At 36.8% G+C, this 19,911-nt stretch overlaps 1 protein-coding gene across 2 annotated transcripts in view; it reads left to right on the top strand.

Moving 5' to 3' along the window:
* Positions 1-19,911, top strand: part of TBC1D15 (TBC1 domain family member 15) — a 70,237-nt gene that overhangs the window by 43,365 nt on the left and 6,961 nt on the right. For both annotated transcript variants that reach the window (XM_082634572.1, XM_082634571.1), the window contains 4 exons: positions 47-150; positions 1,118-1,212; positions 11,392-11,508; positions 17,422-17,522. In XM_082634572.1, the coding sequence (XP_082490698.1) occupies positions 47-150; positions 1,118-1,212; positions 11,392-11,508; positions 17,422-17,522 (417 nt within the window). The remainder of the gene's footprint in view (positions 1-46; positions 151-1,117; positions 1,213-11,391; positions 11,509-17,421; positions 17,523-19,911) is intronic.

Consider the following 19,911-nt stretch of genomic DNA (forward strand, 5'->3'; position numbering starts at 1 on the left):
TGCATTCATTTTTTACAAATGTGTTTAATATGCATGTTTTCTTCAGGGACTTAGTCATGTATTGAGAAAACAAGCATGGAAATTTCTTCTGGGTTATTTTCCTTGGGACAGTACCAAAGAGGAAAGAACTCAATTACAAAAACAAAAAACGTAAGTAATGGTCTTTTGTGTGCTCATTAAAGAAATCCAAGTAACTCACCCATATAAAGTGGAATAGACTAGGGTAAGGGAACATATTTTTATTTTCATCTTTTTAATTTAAATATTGTGAACACTGTAGTTAATTTCAAACCAGAAATACTTATTAGAGGGACTTCATTGCAGTTACATTGGTGAATATGTAGAATGATGGTAAAAAAATTCTAGTCCCCTTGTATAAACATTTTAGGCATACTAAGATATAGATTTTTAAATATATCTCATTTATCTTGATTCATTTTTACAATTTATTATGAAATTATAAAAATGGCTCATAAGTGTATTTGCTATTTAGGTTAATTACCTTTAAATTATTTTCCTGGTGCTCTTATAACATAAACTGGCCTTTTTTTTTTTTTTTTTTTTTTTTGGAAATGTGTTTCTATTTTTAAGTAATTATCAGACTTGAAAAGAAACAGACCAACTTCCCAGGTATACTTATTCCCAGTTTGTCAGTCTAACCTTTTATTTAAAGCTCACACTCAGACAGTCCTTTCTCTTTTCAACATGTTTGCCAGTCCTTCTAAGACATTTTCACATCAACAAGTTTCTGTAGTAAACTGGTTGGAAAATGTTACTCTTATGTCACATTAAAAAACAAAAAATCTCATAGGTTTGTATTTGTAATTATTCAGAAACTTTAGTGGCTAAAGTATTTAATGACTGGAATAATTTTAGGTCTGATATTAAGGACTGAAGTAAATGTTTCCTTAAAATCGTACCTAAATTATTCTAGTAGTTTAAATAAAGTTTATGACATGTATAAGGTTATTTTATTTTTCCTTTGATTATAACTTCAAACATTTCACTATCATATTTATAAATTTATGTCTCACTAGCACCATAAATGCTTTGATACATTAAATTTGTTTTTTAGGTGTTCAAATAACCTTTTTTGGTATAAAATTGTTTTCTATAGTGATGAATACTTCAGAATGAAACTACAGTGGAAGTCTGTCAGCGAGGAACAGGAGAAGAGAAATTCGAGGTTAAGAGATTATAGAAGTCTTATTGGTAATTTTTTCTTAATTTTGACAATGCATGAGGGTTGCATGAAAGTGTTGATAAGATTTAAGAAATGCAGGTATATACTACAGAGTTAGGGCCCAAATGAAAAATCAGAGGCTGGTGGCAAAGATTCTTACCACGAAAATACCTAGAACCTCCTAGGGCAGCCTTCAGAATGTGATTTGGGCACTCTTTCTAGCTGCAAAGCCTCTATCTGGCTCTCTAGCCCTCCAAGAAAGCTGACATTGTTGTGAACTTGGGCCAGATAATAAAGGTTGTAAAACTTTCTCTCAGAGAGGAGGAGATCAAGATGGTGGAGTAGAGGATGCAGAGCTCACCTTCCGCCACAAACACATCAAAAATCATCTACATGTGGAACAATTCTCACTGAAAACTAACTGGAGACTGGCAAAAAGACTCCTGTACAGTAAGAAAGATAACACATGATACTGAGTGGGAAGGAAAGAGAGGTGATGAGGTTGGGACCTGTGTCCCTGGGAGGGGACTCAGAGGAAAAGGGAGATTACATGGGTGGAGAGCCTCCTTGGGGAATGAGTGGTCTGAGCCACATATTGGACACCCCAGTCCTGGGGTCCAGCAGAGGGAAGACAAGCCCTCTTGGCTGGTTGGAGGGCTGTGAGACTAACAGGAGGGCTGTGGGAAGCCTGGACTCTGCTCTTGAGGAATGTGCACATGCTTTCTTGCTCCTGAGGCAGGGTGGAGGGGGTGGACTGAAGACTGTACAAGTGGCTGGTTGGTTTCCTGTGATCGCCCCAGTGCACACCCTGGCTTGAGCTAAGCAAACACCCCAGCCCCGCTTGGGAGATGGGCTGTGAGACACAGAAGCAGCTCAGACCTGAAGCAGCATATGAGCAGGGTGGGGACAGCCATTACTGGCACTTACACAGGCAGAACATCAGAAGCAGTGCGAATGTCTGACCCTTGCTGGACCACCGTAGCCCATGCCCCTACACACTCGGAATGCCCACACCAGCCCTTCCTGTTCCAGCACTGTCCCCGGTGCAGGAGATACATGGGGGTGCACACTCAGAGGGAAGGAAGCGAGCTTGGACCTGGCCCTGGCCCTGAAAGGGAGGTGACAGCCACCAAGCAGAGGGGAAGCCCCAGGTCACACCTGGCTCTGGCCCTAGGCCCTTCATCTCCAACCACACCTCCTACCAAGGTGATAGCTACCAGCATGCTCTCAGGAAAGATGTGACCTGTGTTCAAGTCAAATCCAGCTCTCCCTCCAAAGCCACTGGGCACACGCTAACTCTATAGGGGTTCTCCCACATAATGACACCCTTAAACGATTTCTCTATGAAATTAGGTGAAAGTTAAGCAAAATGAGAAAACACAGGAATTTGTCTCAGTCGAAAGAGTAAGAGAGAACCCCTGAAAATAGTCATGAAATAGAAATAAACAATTTACCAGATAAAGAATTCAAAGTCTTAGTAATAAGAATGCTAACTGCAGTAAGGAAAGTAATAGATGAACATAGTGAGAATTGTAACACAGAGCTAGAAAATATAAAAAAAGAATCAGAACTGAAGAATACAGTGACTGAAATGAAAAACACCCTAGAAGGAATTAATAGCAGACTGGCTGATATAGAAGAACACATAAGTGGTCTGGAAGATAGGATAATGGAAATCATCCAATCAGAACAGCAAAAAGAAAAATTTAAAAAATGAGAACAATTTAAGAGACCACTGGGGCAACATGAAGTATACCAACATTTGCATTATGGGGGTCCCAGAAGGAGGAGAGAGTGAGAAGAGGTTGAAAATGTATGACATTTTTTCACAAAACTAGAACAAATAATCCTAAAATTAACGTGGAACTACAGAAGACCCCAAAATGCCAAAGCAATCTTGAGAAAAAAGAATAAAGCTGGAGGTATTATGCTCTCTGACTTTAGACTATACTACAAAGCTACAGTTATTGAAACAGCATGGTACTGGCACAGACACAGACACGTAGATCAGTGGAACAGGATAGAGAGCCCAGAAACAAACCCATGCACTTACGGTCAGTTAATCTACAACAAAGAAGGCAAGAATATACAATGGAGAAAAGACAGTCTCTTCAATAAATGGTGCTGGGAAAACTGGAGAGCTACGTATAAAACAATGAGATTAGAACATTTCCTCGTAGCATATACAAAAATAAACTCAAAATGGATTAAATACCTAAATGTAAGGTGTGAAATCATAAAAATTCCTAGAAGAGAACATAAGCAGAGTACTCTTTGACATAAATTGTAGCAATAATTTTTTGAATCTGTCTTCTAAGGCAAAGGAAACTAAAGGAAAAATAAACAAGTGGGACCTAATTAAACTTGAAAGCTTTTGCACAGCAAAGGAAACCATTGACAAAATGAAAAGACAACCTACTGAATGGGAGAAAATATTTGTAAATGATGGGATCGATAAGTGGTTAATATCCAAAATATATAAACAGCTCAAAAAAACCAGGCAGCCAATTAAAAAATGGGCAGAAGACCTGAGTAGACATTTTTCCAAAGAAGACATACAGATGGCCAACAGGCACGTGAAAAGATGCTCAACATTGCTAACCATTAGAGAAATGCAAATCAAAGCCACAGTGTGATACTACCTCATACCTGACAGGCTATCATCAAAAAGACCACAACTAACAAATGTTGGTGAGGATGTGGAGAAAAGGGAACCCCTGTACACTGTTGGTGGGAATGTAAATTGGTGCAGCCACTATGGAAAACAGTATGGAGGTCCCTCAAAAAACTGAAAATAGAACTACCGTATGATCCAGCAATTCCACTTCTGGATATATATCTGAAGAAAATGAAAACACTAATTTGAAAAGATACATGCACCCCAATGTTCATAGCAGCATTATTTACAATTGCCAAGATAATGGAAGCAACCTAAGTGTCCATCAACAACAAATGAATTGGTAAAGATGTGGTATGTGCGTGCACACGTGCGCACACACACACACATACACACAGCAGAATATTACTCAGCCATAAAAAAGAATGAAATTCTCCCATTTGCAACAAAGTGAATAGACCTAGAGAGTATTACGCTTGGTGAAATAAGTCAGATGGAGAAAGACGAATACTCTGTTATCGATTATATATGGAATATAAAAAAAAACAACACGTGTGTGACAAAACAGAAACATACTAATAGATATAGAAAACAAACTAATGTTTATCAGTGGAGAGAGGGAAGAGAGGTGGGCCAAGCTAGGGGTAGGGAACTAAGAGACACAAACTACCATGTATAAAATAGATAAGCAACAAGGATACATTGTACAGCACAGAGAAATATAGCTGTTATTTTGTAGTAACTTTAAATGGAGTGTAATATATAAAAATTTTATCACTATGTTATGTTATATACCTGAAACTAATGTGATACTGTAAATCAACTATACTTCAGTTAAAAAAAAAAATCAGAATGGAAAGTACATTAAAATGTGTGTTTAATATTCTTGGTCGTTCCTCTCCCAATAGGAATATGAGTTCAGTCAGTATAAATACTGATATATTTCATTTTGAGTTCTAAAACATGAATTAAAAAAGAAGTGTTTAACCTTAGTTGTTAATTTTCATTAAGAAATTATTGTATTCCTCTTTATAGAAACATCTTGTGTTTATTATAGAAAAATTAGAAACTATAGATGAGCAAAAAGAAGAAAATAAAAATGTTGTTTCTGTCATTCAAAGATAACAACTATGGTTAAGAGGCTTTGGTTTATATCCCTCCAGACCTTCTCTTAATATGCATATATTTTATTTTTAATTAAATAAATGACTCCAGATAGTAAATTTTTTTATCAGTATTTAAGAATTGAGTAACTATTTACCTGGGAATATCTATTCTCTAAAAAAGAGATACTTGATAGAATTTTACTTTAAAAGAATTAGACTTATTACTAAATAGTTACTGGGTTGCCTGGCTCTTACGATAAAGGCCAGGTTGGCATAAGTTACTGAAGGTATGCATAATTACTGCTGTGTATGTCTACCTGATAACCTCCATTAAACAGATAAGAAAATTGAAGCATTGAGAGCATAAATGATTTGTCCAAGTCACATGGTTAATAAGGGCAGTACCCAGTATTAACGCTGTTAAGTATTTTACATAGCCTCCATATAATTTTAGGATAGTTTTTGATAGTAGTGGAACTTATTTGTAAAATTCTTATACTGTATTTGGTTTTGTATATCTATAGCTTTATAAATAAAGATAGAGGGGTGTTTTTATCACCACGGTCATCACCACCATCTTATGGAAGAAAAAATTCTGTAAATCATAGTTAGAAATCCTAACATAACTGAGTGATTTGGCAGCTTTTGTGTAGACATAAAGACAAATTTCAATTTTCAGTAGAAAAATAACTTTTTCCTGAAAAATAAATTAGACCAGAATAAACTATGTCCTTCCTCTGGTTAAGACAAAAGGTTGGGGATCTTGAGACATGGGGTTATCTGAAGTTTCCAACTGAAACCTCCTGTTATTTTCTGTTTCAGTAGGGAAAATGATAATGGACTGTTTCTTCCTGCTTGGAAGTATTGGGCTTAAAGAGATCTTAGAGATAAACTAATCCAGTATTTTAAGCCTTTTCCTTCCACATTCCATACTCTCTTTCCTTTTTGTCAAGCAACAGCAGTGATGACTCTGATCTCAATCTTTCTTGTGTCCTATTTTCACTGTTTCCATGAGATTGGAAGAAAAATTTAGATGTTTTATATGCCCATTTTATAATTTGAATTGAGACAAAATTAAGTCCAGTTTTCTTAGTTTTAGCAGATAATAAACTTGAAGCTCAGAAAAGGTTAGTAAATTGTCTTAAGTCGTCTATCTAGTTAGTTCCATAGCGTAGACTCCTTCATAATCAGATCTGATTATTAAGTGGCCTTTCAACTATACTGTGCTTTCTACTAATAGAAGTATATATACATTCATTTTAAAACATTTTTTTCCTGTAATATTTTTTCCCAAAAGTATTCTTCAGGAAAAATTACCAAAAGCTTTTGTTGCTGTTTTTTTTTTTGTTTGTTTTGGTATAAATTCTCTGTATTGAAAAAAAAATACACAGGTAAGCTGTGTATTTTGGATCATGCCAAGAAGTTGAATGTTAAGTATGAAGAGGAACTATTGGAGTATTTTAAGTAAGATCATTATATTTTAAAGTAATTTTTTCTGCTCTGTGGAAATTGGATTGAATCAAGGTAAGAGTACGAACAGGGAGACCAATTAGTAGGAATGACTCCAAAGCAAGAGATGGTGGTGGTGGAGATGTAGAGAAGTAGATGGATTCAAGTTATATTTTGGTGATAAAATTGATAAGACTTTCTGATGTATTAAATGTGGGTTATGAAGGGGAAAGAGAAATCAGGGATGGGACTACATTTCTTGGCTTGAGAAATTGGTCATTTGGTGGTGCTACTTACTGAGACGCCTGAGGTATAGTGAAATTGAATTAGATGTTATATATATATATCGTAAGGTGAGATATACAAATGGAATGTCAAGTGGCTAGTTGAATAATCTGGAGTAGTCTGGGTAGGATATATAAATTTGGGTATTATCAATATAAACATCCATGGGAATAGATGATGTCACCTAGGGAAAAAAGAGGTAGATAAGAAGGCCCAGGAATCCAAGTCTTTAGAGCGCTGTTTCCTAACTTTGGCTGCATGTTAGAATCACCAGGGGTCTTTTTGGAAATCACATTGATTATTTTAATCATATTTTCATTCATTTAATAAATATTTACTTAGTGCATATTATATACGAGGCTCTCCTTTAGGCACTGGGAATTCATCAGTGAACAAAACAGACAAAATTCTTGTGGGGAAGAGCAGACAGTAAACAATATAAGTAACATCTGTGGTATATTAGTGATAAGTGCTAAATAAGAAAAATAAGGCAGGGAAGATGGTTAGGAAATTTAATGTGTGATGTTGCAGGTTTAACTTGGGTGACGAGAGAAGGCTTTTACTGAGGATGTTATATTTGAGTAGAAACTTGAAAAGGGGAATGAGTGAGCCATGCGGATATCTAGGTGATGGGCATTCCAAGCAGAAAGGAACAACACATGTTAGACTTGTTTACATTACATTCCAGCGTCTCTGCATGTTTGAAGTACAGCTGGGAGGTGTGGCTGGAGTGAGTTGGGGTAGAGTATAGAAACTGATGAGGTCAGAGAAGAAACAGTGGAGGCATAGGTACAGATCACATAGAGCCTTGTAGTGTATTGTAAAGACTTGAACTTCTACTATGAGAGAGATGGGAAGCCAGTGGAAGATTTTGAGCTGAAGAGTAACCTAATCTGACTTGTTTTTAGCAAATCACTCTGGCTACTATATGGAGAATAGCTCTGGGGGGCAAGGTGAAAGTAGAAAGACCATTTGAGGCTATTGCTGTAATTTAGATGAGAGATGATGGTTGCTTGAGCCAGGTGGCTAGCGCTTGAGTGAAATTTGAATAGAGACTTAAAGAAGCAGAGGGTGTATGCTCTACCACTATCTGGGTGAAGGACATTTTGGGCAGAGGGTGTATGCTCTACCACTATCTGGGTGAAGGACATTTTGGGCAGAGGGGAACAGCATGGTCTAGACTTGTTTCTGCTTTAGGACCTCCACATGTTAGAAGAAGAGCAAGGAGACCGGTGTGGCTAGAGTGGAGTGAGTCAGGGTAGGGGGTGGAGTGAGTGGGTGGGAGATCTCAGTGTTGGTTTCTTCATGTATTTTGGAGGTTTAACAGATACATCAGTGTCAGACAAGAGAAGCAAATACTCAAGAATGACAGAGTTTTTAAGGTGAGCGACTGGAGGTATAGAGTTGCTGTTTTTTATTAAGACAGGGAAAACTATGAGAGAAGCAAGTTTGGAGGGGAATATTTGGAGTTTAGTTTTGGACATATTAAGTTTGAGAAAGCCTATTGAATGTCCTTAAGAGTAGGAAGTGGATATATAGGGCTGGAATTCAGAGGAGAGCTAAGGGCTGGGGATAGAAATTTAGAGCTGTTATCAACATATAGATGGTAGGAGACTAGATGAAATTGCCAAGGGAGCGAGTGCATTTAGAAAAGAAGAGGTCTGATAACTTGAGCCCTCAGGCACTTTAACTTACAAGTAGGAACAATTAGGAAAAGAGACTGAGAAAAGAACCAGAGAAAAAGAGGAGAAAACATGAGAGTTTGTCCTGAAGTCAAGTGAAGAAAGTATTTCAAGAAGGAGTGACTGGGATGTCAAGTAAAATGAAAACTCGGATTGACTGTTGAACAGAGTAATAAGGAGATCACTGAAGATTTTGATTAAAAAGGAGTTTTGGTGGAGTGGTGGATGTGACAGCCTGACTAGAGTGAGTTCAAGAGGGAATGGGAGTAGAGGACATGGAAACAATGTATACAGCTCTTTCAAGAAGTTTTGCTGTAAACAGTTGGGGAGAAAATGGGGCAGCAGTTAGAGGGAAAAGTGAGGTTAAGAAAGTTTTTTATGATGATGAGAGAAACAATGGTATGGTTGAATGCTGGGTGGTAATGGTCCGGTAGGAGGAAAAACTTGTGAAACTAGAAAAGGAGGCAAGAATTAACTAGAGCAGTGTCCTTGAGTAGCCAATAGGACATGGATTTCATGCACAAGAGGAGGTATTTGATTGTAGCCACAATCATGGAAGCTCATGTATAATGATAGGAGAGAAGGGAGACTTTGGGTACAAGTGCAGTTATGTGGTTAAAATAGTGGGCATCTGTGGAAGTTCTCTTCGGATAACTTCTGTTTTCTCAGAAATAGGAAGCAAGATGCTCAGAGCTAAGGTGTGGGAGAAGATAACATGTTGGAGGCTTGAGGAGAGAGGAGAAGATGTAAAACAGCTATATGAAAAGAGAGAGGGAATGCTGAGGGAAATAGAGCATGATTGCCAGGCAGCATTAAGGATCCGCTTGAGGTTAGTGATAGTGAATATAAAATGTATCAGTCAGCATGGTTGTGCTTTTCTTCAGTCTTTTTTAGCTACGTCAAGTTAGATAGAGAGTTGGATTTAATGAAGACCTTTAAAAAATTTCAGTGCTCATTTTCTTTCTAGGAATAGTTTCTAGAAATATTACTTCTCTTATTAAGATTTTTTTTAAATTTATTTTTGGCTGCGTTGGGTCTTCGTTGCTGTGCGCGGGCTTTCTCTGGTTGCGGCGAGTGGGGTCTACTCTTCATTGCGGTGCACGGGCTTCTCAGTGCTGTGGCTTCTCTTGTTGCGGAGCACGGGCTCTAGGCGCATGGGCTTCAGTAGTCGTGTCTCCCTGGTTCTAGAGCACAGGCTCAGTAGTTGTGGCGCACGGGCTTAGTTGCTCCACAGCATGTGGGATCTTCCTGGACCAGGGATCGAACCCTTGTCCCCTGCATTGGCAGGCGGATTCTTAACCACTGCACCACCAGGGAAGTCCCTTTATATCATTGTTGATACCTTTTTGTTTTCTGCCTGGCATGTCAGTACTGAATAACTATACAAGAGGAAAGAGAGACAGATAGTTCATGAGGGCACAAATAACTTTTTACTGTGTTTAAAACACCTATTAAGGCAGATATTCTATATTGGCATTATGACTATGTAAATTGTACTTGAGTTAATAAAAAATAACTTATCATGTACCTCTATCAGCTATGATATGAGAATGAAACATTTTGGTGTTTTTAAATAAAATTTGACATTTATAGTATTTTTTTGGTATTGCTTTTCCTTGTTTGAAAAATATATTCACAGTTCTATAGATATATGCTATATTTATATTTATTAAGCTATTTTAAGATAGCTTAACAAAAAGCTAGAATATTGTCCTGCTGATTTTTAAAATGCTCTTATAGAATCTAAACTCATGTCATGTTAGATTTTGCTTTGTTGTAAAATACCTCCTCATCTCTTCACAACAATTATTGAGAATGTTTTCAGATTATTCAGTTTAATGGGGGGAGAGGACAGTTATAACTTTTAAACAAAATTGATTATAGAGTAAATTAATCACTCTAAATTTCTTTAAATTATTTTTTCGTAATTTACTGAGGGATTGAAGTTTGGGGAATGCCTTTTTAGTTGTAAAGTCTTTCACAAGATGCATCTCGCAGGTATCAGTGTTTGTTAATTGAATTGTCAGTATAACTTGAGATACACTCCTGGTGATGTTTCTAAAACTGTTTTTAATGTCTTAAAATCATTTCCAGAAAAATGTGGATTTTCTTTTTTTTTCAAACTTAAAATAGATTGCTTATTTTATATGTAAACTATTTATTTATTTATTTTATATGTAAACTGAATAATGTCTATATGAGAATGAAGAAGTAATTTGTCCTGAAGATGATTATGGAACATGACAAAGAAGTTGACAGTACTTCTCATAATGAATGAAACAATTATGAATGAAACAAATCTCTTTGATTACACTTGATTGCATAGTAACTTTTTTCATTACTGTTTTCAAATAATACTGCCAATCACATGTATTCATGACTGGCATTTTTTTATATATAAATAAATTTATTTATTTATTTTTGGCTGCTTTGGGTCTTCATTGCTGTACAGGCTTTCTCTAGTTGCAGTGAGCGGGGGCTACTCTTTGTTGCAGTGCGCGGGCTTCTCGTTACGGTGGCTTCTGTTGTTGCAGAGCACAGGCTCTAGGCACTCAGGCTTCAGTAGTTGTGGCTCGCGGGCTCTAGAGTGCAGGCTCAATAGTTGTGGCGCACGGGCTTAGTTGCTCTGCGGCATGTGGGATCTTCCTGGACCAGGGCTTAAACCCATGTCTCCTGCACTGGCAGGTAGATTCTTAACCACTGGGCCACCAGGGAAGCGCATGACTGGCATTTTTATTGCTAACTAATGTGAACTATTACTTGGTGTTGGTTTTAATTAATTGAATGTATTTCCTGCTATTCAATTAAAAGATTTCTATGTTTAGATAAAAATTGAAAAATATTTAAAAATATACCCAAGAGGAGGTTGACTGACTTTGGAAAAAAATTCCAAAATGGTACTTTATTGCATATCTGAAATGGAATTTGATGAATTTTTTTTCATTTTAAAAGCTTGGCAGGAGAGTAAGATTAATAACAAGAAGAATAACTCTGTACTTGTAAGATGTGAGCTTTATAAAAATCTGTTATTCTAAAGGTTTTCAAATATGTGATGATTTTCTTCCTCAGAAAAAGATGTTAACAGAACAGATCGAACAAACAAGTTTTATGAAGGCCAAGATAATCCAGGGTTGATTTTGCTTCATGACATTTTGATGACCTACTGTATGTATGATTTTGATTTAGGTAAGTTCTCCTCTAACATCCTAATTTAAAGATATTATGTATGTTTATTTTAGAATTTAAATTTATTAACCTGTTAGGCACATGTAAATAGTTCTGTGGCCTAGTTTTTATAGGGGTGTTTCACAGGGGACTGGAAACTTAAAAGGCTGTGGTTCCCAAATTATGCACCAAGGAGCACTGGGTTGCTGCAGCAAACTCATGGGGACAGTGTGGGATATTTTAAATATTTGAGGGAAATATAGTGACATCTGTAGGACACTGCTCTAACTACTAGCTGGAGTAGTTCAGGGTTTCATCATTAGATCACCAGACTCCTTCTGATGAAGTTACATCTTTACAAAGCAGAGTTTTTGGCCTTGCTATGATAAGCAAGTACTGTGTGAAAATAGATGAGGATGGTGGTATCCAATTGGATTCCAAGGTTTGAGTAGTGTAGTGCCCAACAGGTGCTAAGTTAAAGAGGATATAAATATTAATTAAGTTGTTTGGATCTGTTTAATAAATAGAAATTGTTAGTAATACTTTTGAGCCTAGGGATGCCTTGGAAAACAATTCCTGAGGCTCTAAGGGTACTGTGAATTGAGAAAGTTTGGGAACCTTTTTTTTGATAGGCTTTATCCTTTGTGAAGAAAAATGCTGATTTGATATTATAGACAAATGGTGTAGATAATTATCTAGGGCTTGTGGAGCTTTGCTCTCTTTTCTTGGTTAGTCTGTTTTCTACCAAGAATAGGTTGGAAAGACTGGGCTTGGTGGTGGGAGTGGGGGATTGTGTGGGGAAGTGATGCTAAGGGATAGAAAGCCTAAGGAACCAATATTTTAAGGGACAAGAGAACTTGAGCTGTTTCTTTAAAGGACCAATAAAGTCCCTAACCATCAACCTTTAAATAAGTATAAAGAATGGAAAAGTTTGCGTTACCTACTGATGTTAGTGACTCCCAAGTAGAGGATAGTGAAAGTAGATGTTTTCCAGATTACCTTAATAGAGCTTGATACATCTTTTGGGGCAGGTAATTGGGTATTTGTCATATTAAATCCAAATGAAACTTGAATTATGGGTACATTTTCTTCACTGTTTGTATCTATGTGAATTCATTTTGTATTCTTATACGTAAGTTAGGGGAAGATGTAAACTCTGTTGTGGATCTTGAGGCATCAGCCTCTGGTGACAGTAGTTGAACATCACAGATTTCTCTTAAAATGTGAAATGTAGCCAGTCCTGTCTGTCTATCACACGTATAGTGAGCCTCCAAGTGGATTGCTGAAAGTATTAGTAGAGTGCTTCTCATGTTACAGAGTGCTGTTATTACTCAATTTTGATTTCAATTTTGATTCTCTTAGAAGCCTTTTGAAGAAGTGGGAAAATAATCCCTACTTTATAAGTAAGGTTATATTGATTTAGACAGTGACTCAGGGTTGTACAAGTAGTAAATATTGGACTGGGGGTAGAGACCCAGGTCTTTATTGCAGCCTGGCATTCTTACCTCTACACATTCAGCACCCTGACCCATTGCCATTTTCGTTTCTTTTAGCCACTGTGGGGAATAGGGCTGTCATCCTAGGGAATAAGAGGCATTTCCCTGTACTCTCAGTTGGTAATTTTGAGATAGGAATTAATGCATATTCTCAGAAGGAGTTCCTGAATGCTCAGTTTTTTCAGGAACTGAGTCCCAGACCAGCTATTTGGATAAATTGCTGTTTCCGTTTGTCTATATTAACCCCACATTCTTTCCAGTCAAATACTTTAAGTTATTTGAAACATACCCAGGGATTTTATTAAGAACTCTGGCCTTGGCAGAAGCCAGGGTAGTTTTCATAAAGCACTGGACCAAATTTCTTGCTTTTTACTCATAGCAGAGTAATCCGGGCTGTAAATTTACTCTTATAGTTGATTCTTTCCTATTGAGTTGTTTGGCTTCTTAGCCCATAGATGAGGTGTAGGTGTATTTGTGTTGAATATAGTTTCATTAATAGTGAGGAAGAAGATAAAAATTAACAAAAGCAGACAGAAGAACTCAAGGAAGAGTAATTTTTAGTTAGTGCAGACATATCTAAGTTGTTTCTATGGGAGGTATCTTTTTTTTTCATAATCTGATGTTCATAATCTGATCCTGAATAAGCAGTAAAAGGTTAAATTATACTCAAAATACGGTATGTAAGAAGGCAGGAGAGTGTCTAGTTAAAAAAAAATGATTTCCACCTCTTAAGATTTAAAAAATTAAATTGATCCTCTAATAACCGTATAAGCTTCAGTTAACCTGGAATGTTGACCTGTATATAGATGAAATTTTTCTTTTCTCTTTAAGAATGTGTACACTAGGATGGTAAGGAGTTCATTTCTCACACCTCCACACTGAAACAACTTTGCTATGAAAATAATTTTGGGGAACTACCTCAGAAATTGTAGTAGTGCTGATTAAGATGTACCTCAGCCAGCACTAGTGCAGAATCTGAGCATCACTGAATGCTAATTTAAACAGCTTTAATCTTTCTTTAATTAAAAGGAATTTGTACATTAATTCCACACCTACAGCTCATGACATACCCCAAAGAACATCATGTATAAAATAAAATAGATTAAAAGCAACAAGAATATGAAGATTAATTTGACTGCTTGCTTTAATTAAAACTTTATGGTAGTGATCCCATATGAAAGCTGAAGACTTAAAGGATTAAATTAGCTTCTTAGAAATTTTTATTCATTATAACTTTATAATAAAGCACTTTTTCCCCCCCAGAGGAAAGGTGCTTTGTAAATCTTTCGAACAGCATGCTTTGAAATATTTCTGTTACAGACTACATGTGGTCAGACCCAGGAAAGTGGTACTCTTTTCCACTTTGTTGAATTCACATAAATTTCCTTCATGCTTTAATTGGTTTAGCCTTTATATTTGTTATTGCTTTCACTGTGTCATTGCCATGTAGGAAAGTTCTGATGATAACAATCTAGTCTTCCTTCTGACCTACTTATTCTTTCTTAAAAGTGTTGTATTAGTCAGGGAAAGAAGTAAAGAAAAAAAAAAGATTTCTTATAAGATACTGGCTTATGTGATTATGGAGACTGAAAAGTCCCACAGTCTGCCATCTATAAGGTGGAGACTCAAGAAAGCTGGTGGTGTAGTTTAAAGACCTGAGAGCAGGAGAGCCAGTGGTGTAGGTGCTAATCCTGAGTCTGAAGGCATGAGAACCAGGAGCATTGAGGGCAAAGCGCTGTCTCAGCTCAACCAACCAAGCAGAGAGCAAATTCAGTCTTCCTCCATCTTTTTATTCTATTCAGGTCCTCAGTGGATTGGGTGACACCTGCTCACATTGCTGAGGGCCATCTGCTTTAACCAGTTCACCAATTCAAATGCTAATCTCTTCTAGAAACACCTTCACAGCTACTCCCAGAAATAATGTTTAACCAGACATCTGGGCATCCTGTGGCCCACTCAAGTTGACACACAGAGTTAATCATGTCGTATGTACTGTTTTAAAAACATCTGCAATAAATTTGTATAAATGCTTACATTTAGATATCATGTCATATGCCATTTTTTCTAGCACTTTTCTCTAAATGTCTTGGTAACTCCATTGTTTGGTACTATAATAATTGGATACCTGCCATGGGAACCTAAGTTTTTTTGTGTGTGTGCTAACGTGCGTAGAGACATACTTTTCCGCAGGGTGTAGTGTAGACACAGTGAGGTTGGGAGGGATTGGGCGTAGCAGTAGATGATAGTATAACTGAAAGTGGGGTCCGGCTGCTCATCGCTCAGAAGCCACTAAAGAGGCCAGGTTGGCGGAAAGGAAAGTTTGTTTTGCTTTGGATGCTGTCAGTGTGGGGGTCGGGGCGTGGGTGGTAAGGGCTGACATCTGTCCAGAGGCCGACTCCCACCACTGACAGTCAGTGGGCAAGAGCTGTTATAGATGGAGGGAGGGGCTACGTGCAGAAACAGCACAGTCAGCTCTGACTGTCTTGAAATTGGTCATCAGTGGTCTGACCAGCATCATCTTGATTGTTTTAGGTACAGTTAATCTTCAGTTCTAGGGTCGGTTTGTTTCCATTTCTTTGAGGCCAGTTCTCGGAATTGTGGCAGCTCATGGCTGCAGCCTGGTCATCATGTAGTTAACTTCTTCCACCTGCTGGGGGTTTTAGTATCTTTAAGACAGCTCACAGGATATGGCTCAGAATATTATCTACAGCCCTTAAGAAGGAACTAAAGGTCCTTGACTGTGCTTTATGACTAAACTATTATTATTTGGTCTCCTTTGACTGTTTTCCTTTGTTTCTGCATTTTCTCACTTCTCTGATTAAACTTATTCTTTGGCTAAAGTTTTTCCACAGACAAAAGCCAGGTTGAGGATGTGGGTGGCAAGGACCGTAGGATCCTGCTCCATTTCAACAGGGTAGAGGCTAAGAGCAGATAGAGCTAAACTTTTATGTGTAAGGAGATCCTGAAGTGAACTGTCTCTTTCTGTTATACTTTTTTTTTTTTTTTGCGGTATGCGGGCCTCTCACTGTTGTGGCCTCTCCCATTGCGGAGCACAGGCTCCGGACGCGCAGGCTCAGCGGCCATGGCTCACGGGCCCAGCCGCTCCGCGGCATGTGGGATCCTCCCGGACCGGGGCACGAACCCGTGTCCTCTCCATCGGTAGGCGGACTCTCAACCACTGCGCCACCAGGGAAGCCCTCTGTTATACTTTTAATCTGAGTTTTCTCAAGAGACTTTGGCTTACATGCTTCCTGGGGTCATTTTTAAAGTTGTCTTCCAGAATAGGAAGAGTGATGTAAAATTGTGTATAACTGCAGGCAGAAATATCCCCTCCCTTTTAAAAATGTATACTGTTTTAAATGGCTTCATTGCACACAGATATTGGTGAATGATAAGAATGTAAGTGTTGGTTCTGCAAATAAAAGACTGTATGTTTTCCACAGACTTCCCAAACTATCACTGGGGAAAAAAATCTCTATGTAACTTTAATGAATGTACAGAAGTTACCAAAGTTGAATGATATGTATGTGAAAAGGCTTAGTAAGAGCTCTTGTCCTTTTGTTGATTCAAGAATCTGTATCTTAAGTCTGAAACCTAATTGTAAAACAATTAAGAAAATTGAGGATTTTATAAGATGGAACTAAAAAATAAGATGTTTGACATGGTCAGGTGAAAAGCAAAACTAAGATTTTTTGTTTGTTTTTTAAGTGAGGGGCCTGATTCTTTAACTTTCCAATTTTTCTTTTAATCTAGGGCTGCAAATTAGTGTCATGATGAGAAATTATAAGAGCACAAGAGAAAGGTGGTTAAGATGGTAGTTTTAGGTACAAAATATTGATTGGATTAAATAAGCCCATTTGCTAGCATTGGTTGGGTCTAGAGTAACAGCAAAAGGAAAAAAAAAGAGAGAACATAAATACAACCACTTAAAAGAGGTAATTTTATTGTGATTCCTTTTGGGTAGATTACCAATGTCTGGTTGCTAAAGCAGTTGGACCCTTTTTAGTTCTTATTTTACTGGGCTTATTCATCATAGTTTGGTGGTGGTTGACTACTCTGGCCTTGCAACTTTCTTCCCTTTGACTTTTTTTTTTTAATTATTAAATTTGATATTCCTCTGGGTTTCCCTTCACCCCTCTTCTTTATCATAATGCTTTTGCACATTATTTTTTAATAATATTACCCTCTCTTGATAATGATATCTACACTAAGACACATACTAGCAGTTATGTATCTGTTGACATCTCAGTACAAAACAACTCACCTTTCTCACCTGATTGATAGATTTCCTCCTCATTGTTTACAAACATCAGTATCGACCAGTTTCTGAAACCAAGAAAAAAGATGCAGTTTTAAGTGAAATGGTGGTGATATGCACAAATGGATACATAAAACTTAGGTTTTTAGAGATATGATTAGTTTTTTCTGTTCTTCTTAGGATATGTGCAAGGAATGAGTGACTTACTTTCCCCTCTTTTATATGTGATGGAAAATGAAGTAGATGCCTTTTGGTGCTTTGCCTCCTACATGGACCAAATGGTAAGGTTCCATTCCAAACTAATTCTGAAAATTTTAGTTGTATAATAATCTTATTATATAAGATTGATGTTTATATTTAGCCAATTATGGTAGAACTTAAAAAAACTGCTCTATGTTGTTTGTTCGTTTGTTTCTTTTTTAAATAGCCTTTTCAAGAGGCTTGGAAATGCTGGTATTGTTTTTAATACAAAAAGTAGATAGTAAGTGCCTATAGAACAGGAATAATCAGGATTTAATATTGGTAAATTCTTATGATCTGCAGGAGAACCATGAGTCATTATAGAATATTGATGAAATAGATGATTTCACTTCTTGTGAAGTAGTTGAACTTTCATATCATCTGTTCCAGAGATAAAGCTTAGTCATGCCAAGTAATATCCTTACCTTTTGTGAACATTTTGTATTTTGTCATTATAGTGGCTGATTTTTCTCCAGATGTGTTTGAACTATTTGTAATGTTGACAGCTTCTTAGCTTTTTCCTAAGCATGCGATTATTAGAGTTGAACTGTGTCTATATATACATATTATTATAAGGAACATTTTATCTATTATCATTGATATATCTTGGAGACAGAGTTCTAGGACAATAGTACAGTATTAACAGGAAAATAGAACAGTCTTCTCAAGTAATCTATTAGAAAGGGGAAAAAAAAAGCAAAGGGGCTAAGAGCATATAAAAGCATATGAAATCCAAAGACCTGACTACATAGGTCACTGTACTGTTTCAAAATAAAATAAATATACTTGATGCTGGGCCTTGATGGTTGGATATTGAAATGGCTTGCTTGCAAGGGAATAAAGATTTGAATATGTAGTCATATAAAATGTTTCCCTGTAGTGGAGAGTCTGTGATACAGATGTGAAATTTTTTGATTACTTCTATTTTTTGATTACTTCTATTCTTCCTCTCTTGCTTGCCTATTTTTTATTTCCCCTTGTAATTTGTTGCAATTTTATCTGTTTCCTCAAGTCTCTTATCCATGGTTCCAACTCATCCTCACTTCTCCTAGTTCTTTTCCATACTTGATAAGATACCATGAATTAACGTTTTTGGATTATTTGGAAAGATTTTTAATTGCAGTAATATGGTAATACCATAGTTTGCATTCCTTACCTTTTTGATTGATTGATTTTACCTGCCTTCTTAGTTCCATTTACTCCCAGGTGCTCTAGAAACCTGAGGCATTTGTTATAAAGGTCTGTACAACTGATAACTAATTGTGTAAAAACTGTTGTCTGCTTTCTTTGTGTTTTTGTTGTTTATCCTCTTTTCACTAGAGCTAGTATGCACCTTGATAAAGGGGTCATGTCTTTGTTTAACTATTCTCTGATATGCTTCCAGAATTTTCCTAATGCCTGCCATGAGGTTTTTGTTCAACAGATTTTTGTAGAATAAACACATGAATATTTCCCCAGTGCTTAGTTTAGACCTCTACTTACTGTAGGTGTTCCAAGAATTAGCACAAACATACGGCATTTAGTGTTTTACAGTAATAGTTTTCATAAAACTGAGCTAATATTGGCATGTTCAAATATATTGGCTTGTGGTGCCAAATACATACATACATGCATACGTGTGCATGTATTTAGGTGTCAGATGTAAAGACTACTTTCTGAACATCTGCAGTGTACCACTTCACAGTCTATTTGTCATTTTTGTGTATGAAGGTTCAGGTTCTTTTTTCTGTCTCGTTCACAGTAAATGTTCTCTGTTTGCCTTTTCCATTGAGAATGGTCTGGGGATTTTTCTAGTCTTTATTCTAAAAATATCTCTTAATATATTGTCTACTAACATCTTTTGCTTCATAATATTTGAATGAAAGGGCAATAAGTTACAATCAAAATAATCCGCACAATTATTTTTCACTGCATTGCTATTGTTTTGGTGTCCTTGAATCTGTGCTGCTGTTTGACTCCTTTTTGTTTTATGGATTTATTTAACATAAGTTTTAACTAGTGAGGCTGAATTTAGTGTCTGTAGATTTACTTTTGTTGATATTTACTCACATCTAATGTAGGTCTAGGCATAGACTTTGTTTTCAAAATATAGAAATATTTGCAAAATGCTCTGACGAGCTTTCTTATAGCCACCATTCATTTTGCCATATTGTTTTGTCTCACCCTTCCTTCTCACCCGCATCTATATATATACACACACACACACCTGTATAAATGTACATGTACATATATGTATACATGCATATGTGCATACCTATGTATATATATGCACACACATATTTATTTACAGTTACACTTGATGCCCTTTGTATATCCATTGTTGACCTCATTTCCCTTTCTCCAGGAGTAGCTGCTTTTCTGAAGTCAGCTTCTGTCATTTTGGGAGTGCTGCTTTTTATAGCAGAGTGGGTAGCAGTGGCTACGCCATGT

The sequence above is a fragment of the Mesoplodon mirus genome (assembly GCF_964341445.2).
Source record: "Mesoplodon mirus genome assembly, chromosome: 11".
Classification (NCBI taxonomy): Eukaryota; Metazoa; Chordata; class Mammalia; order Artiodactyla; family Ziphiidae; genus Mesoplodon; species Mesoplodon mirus.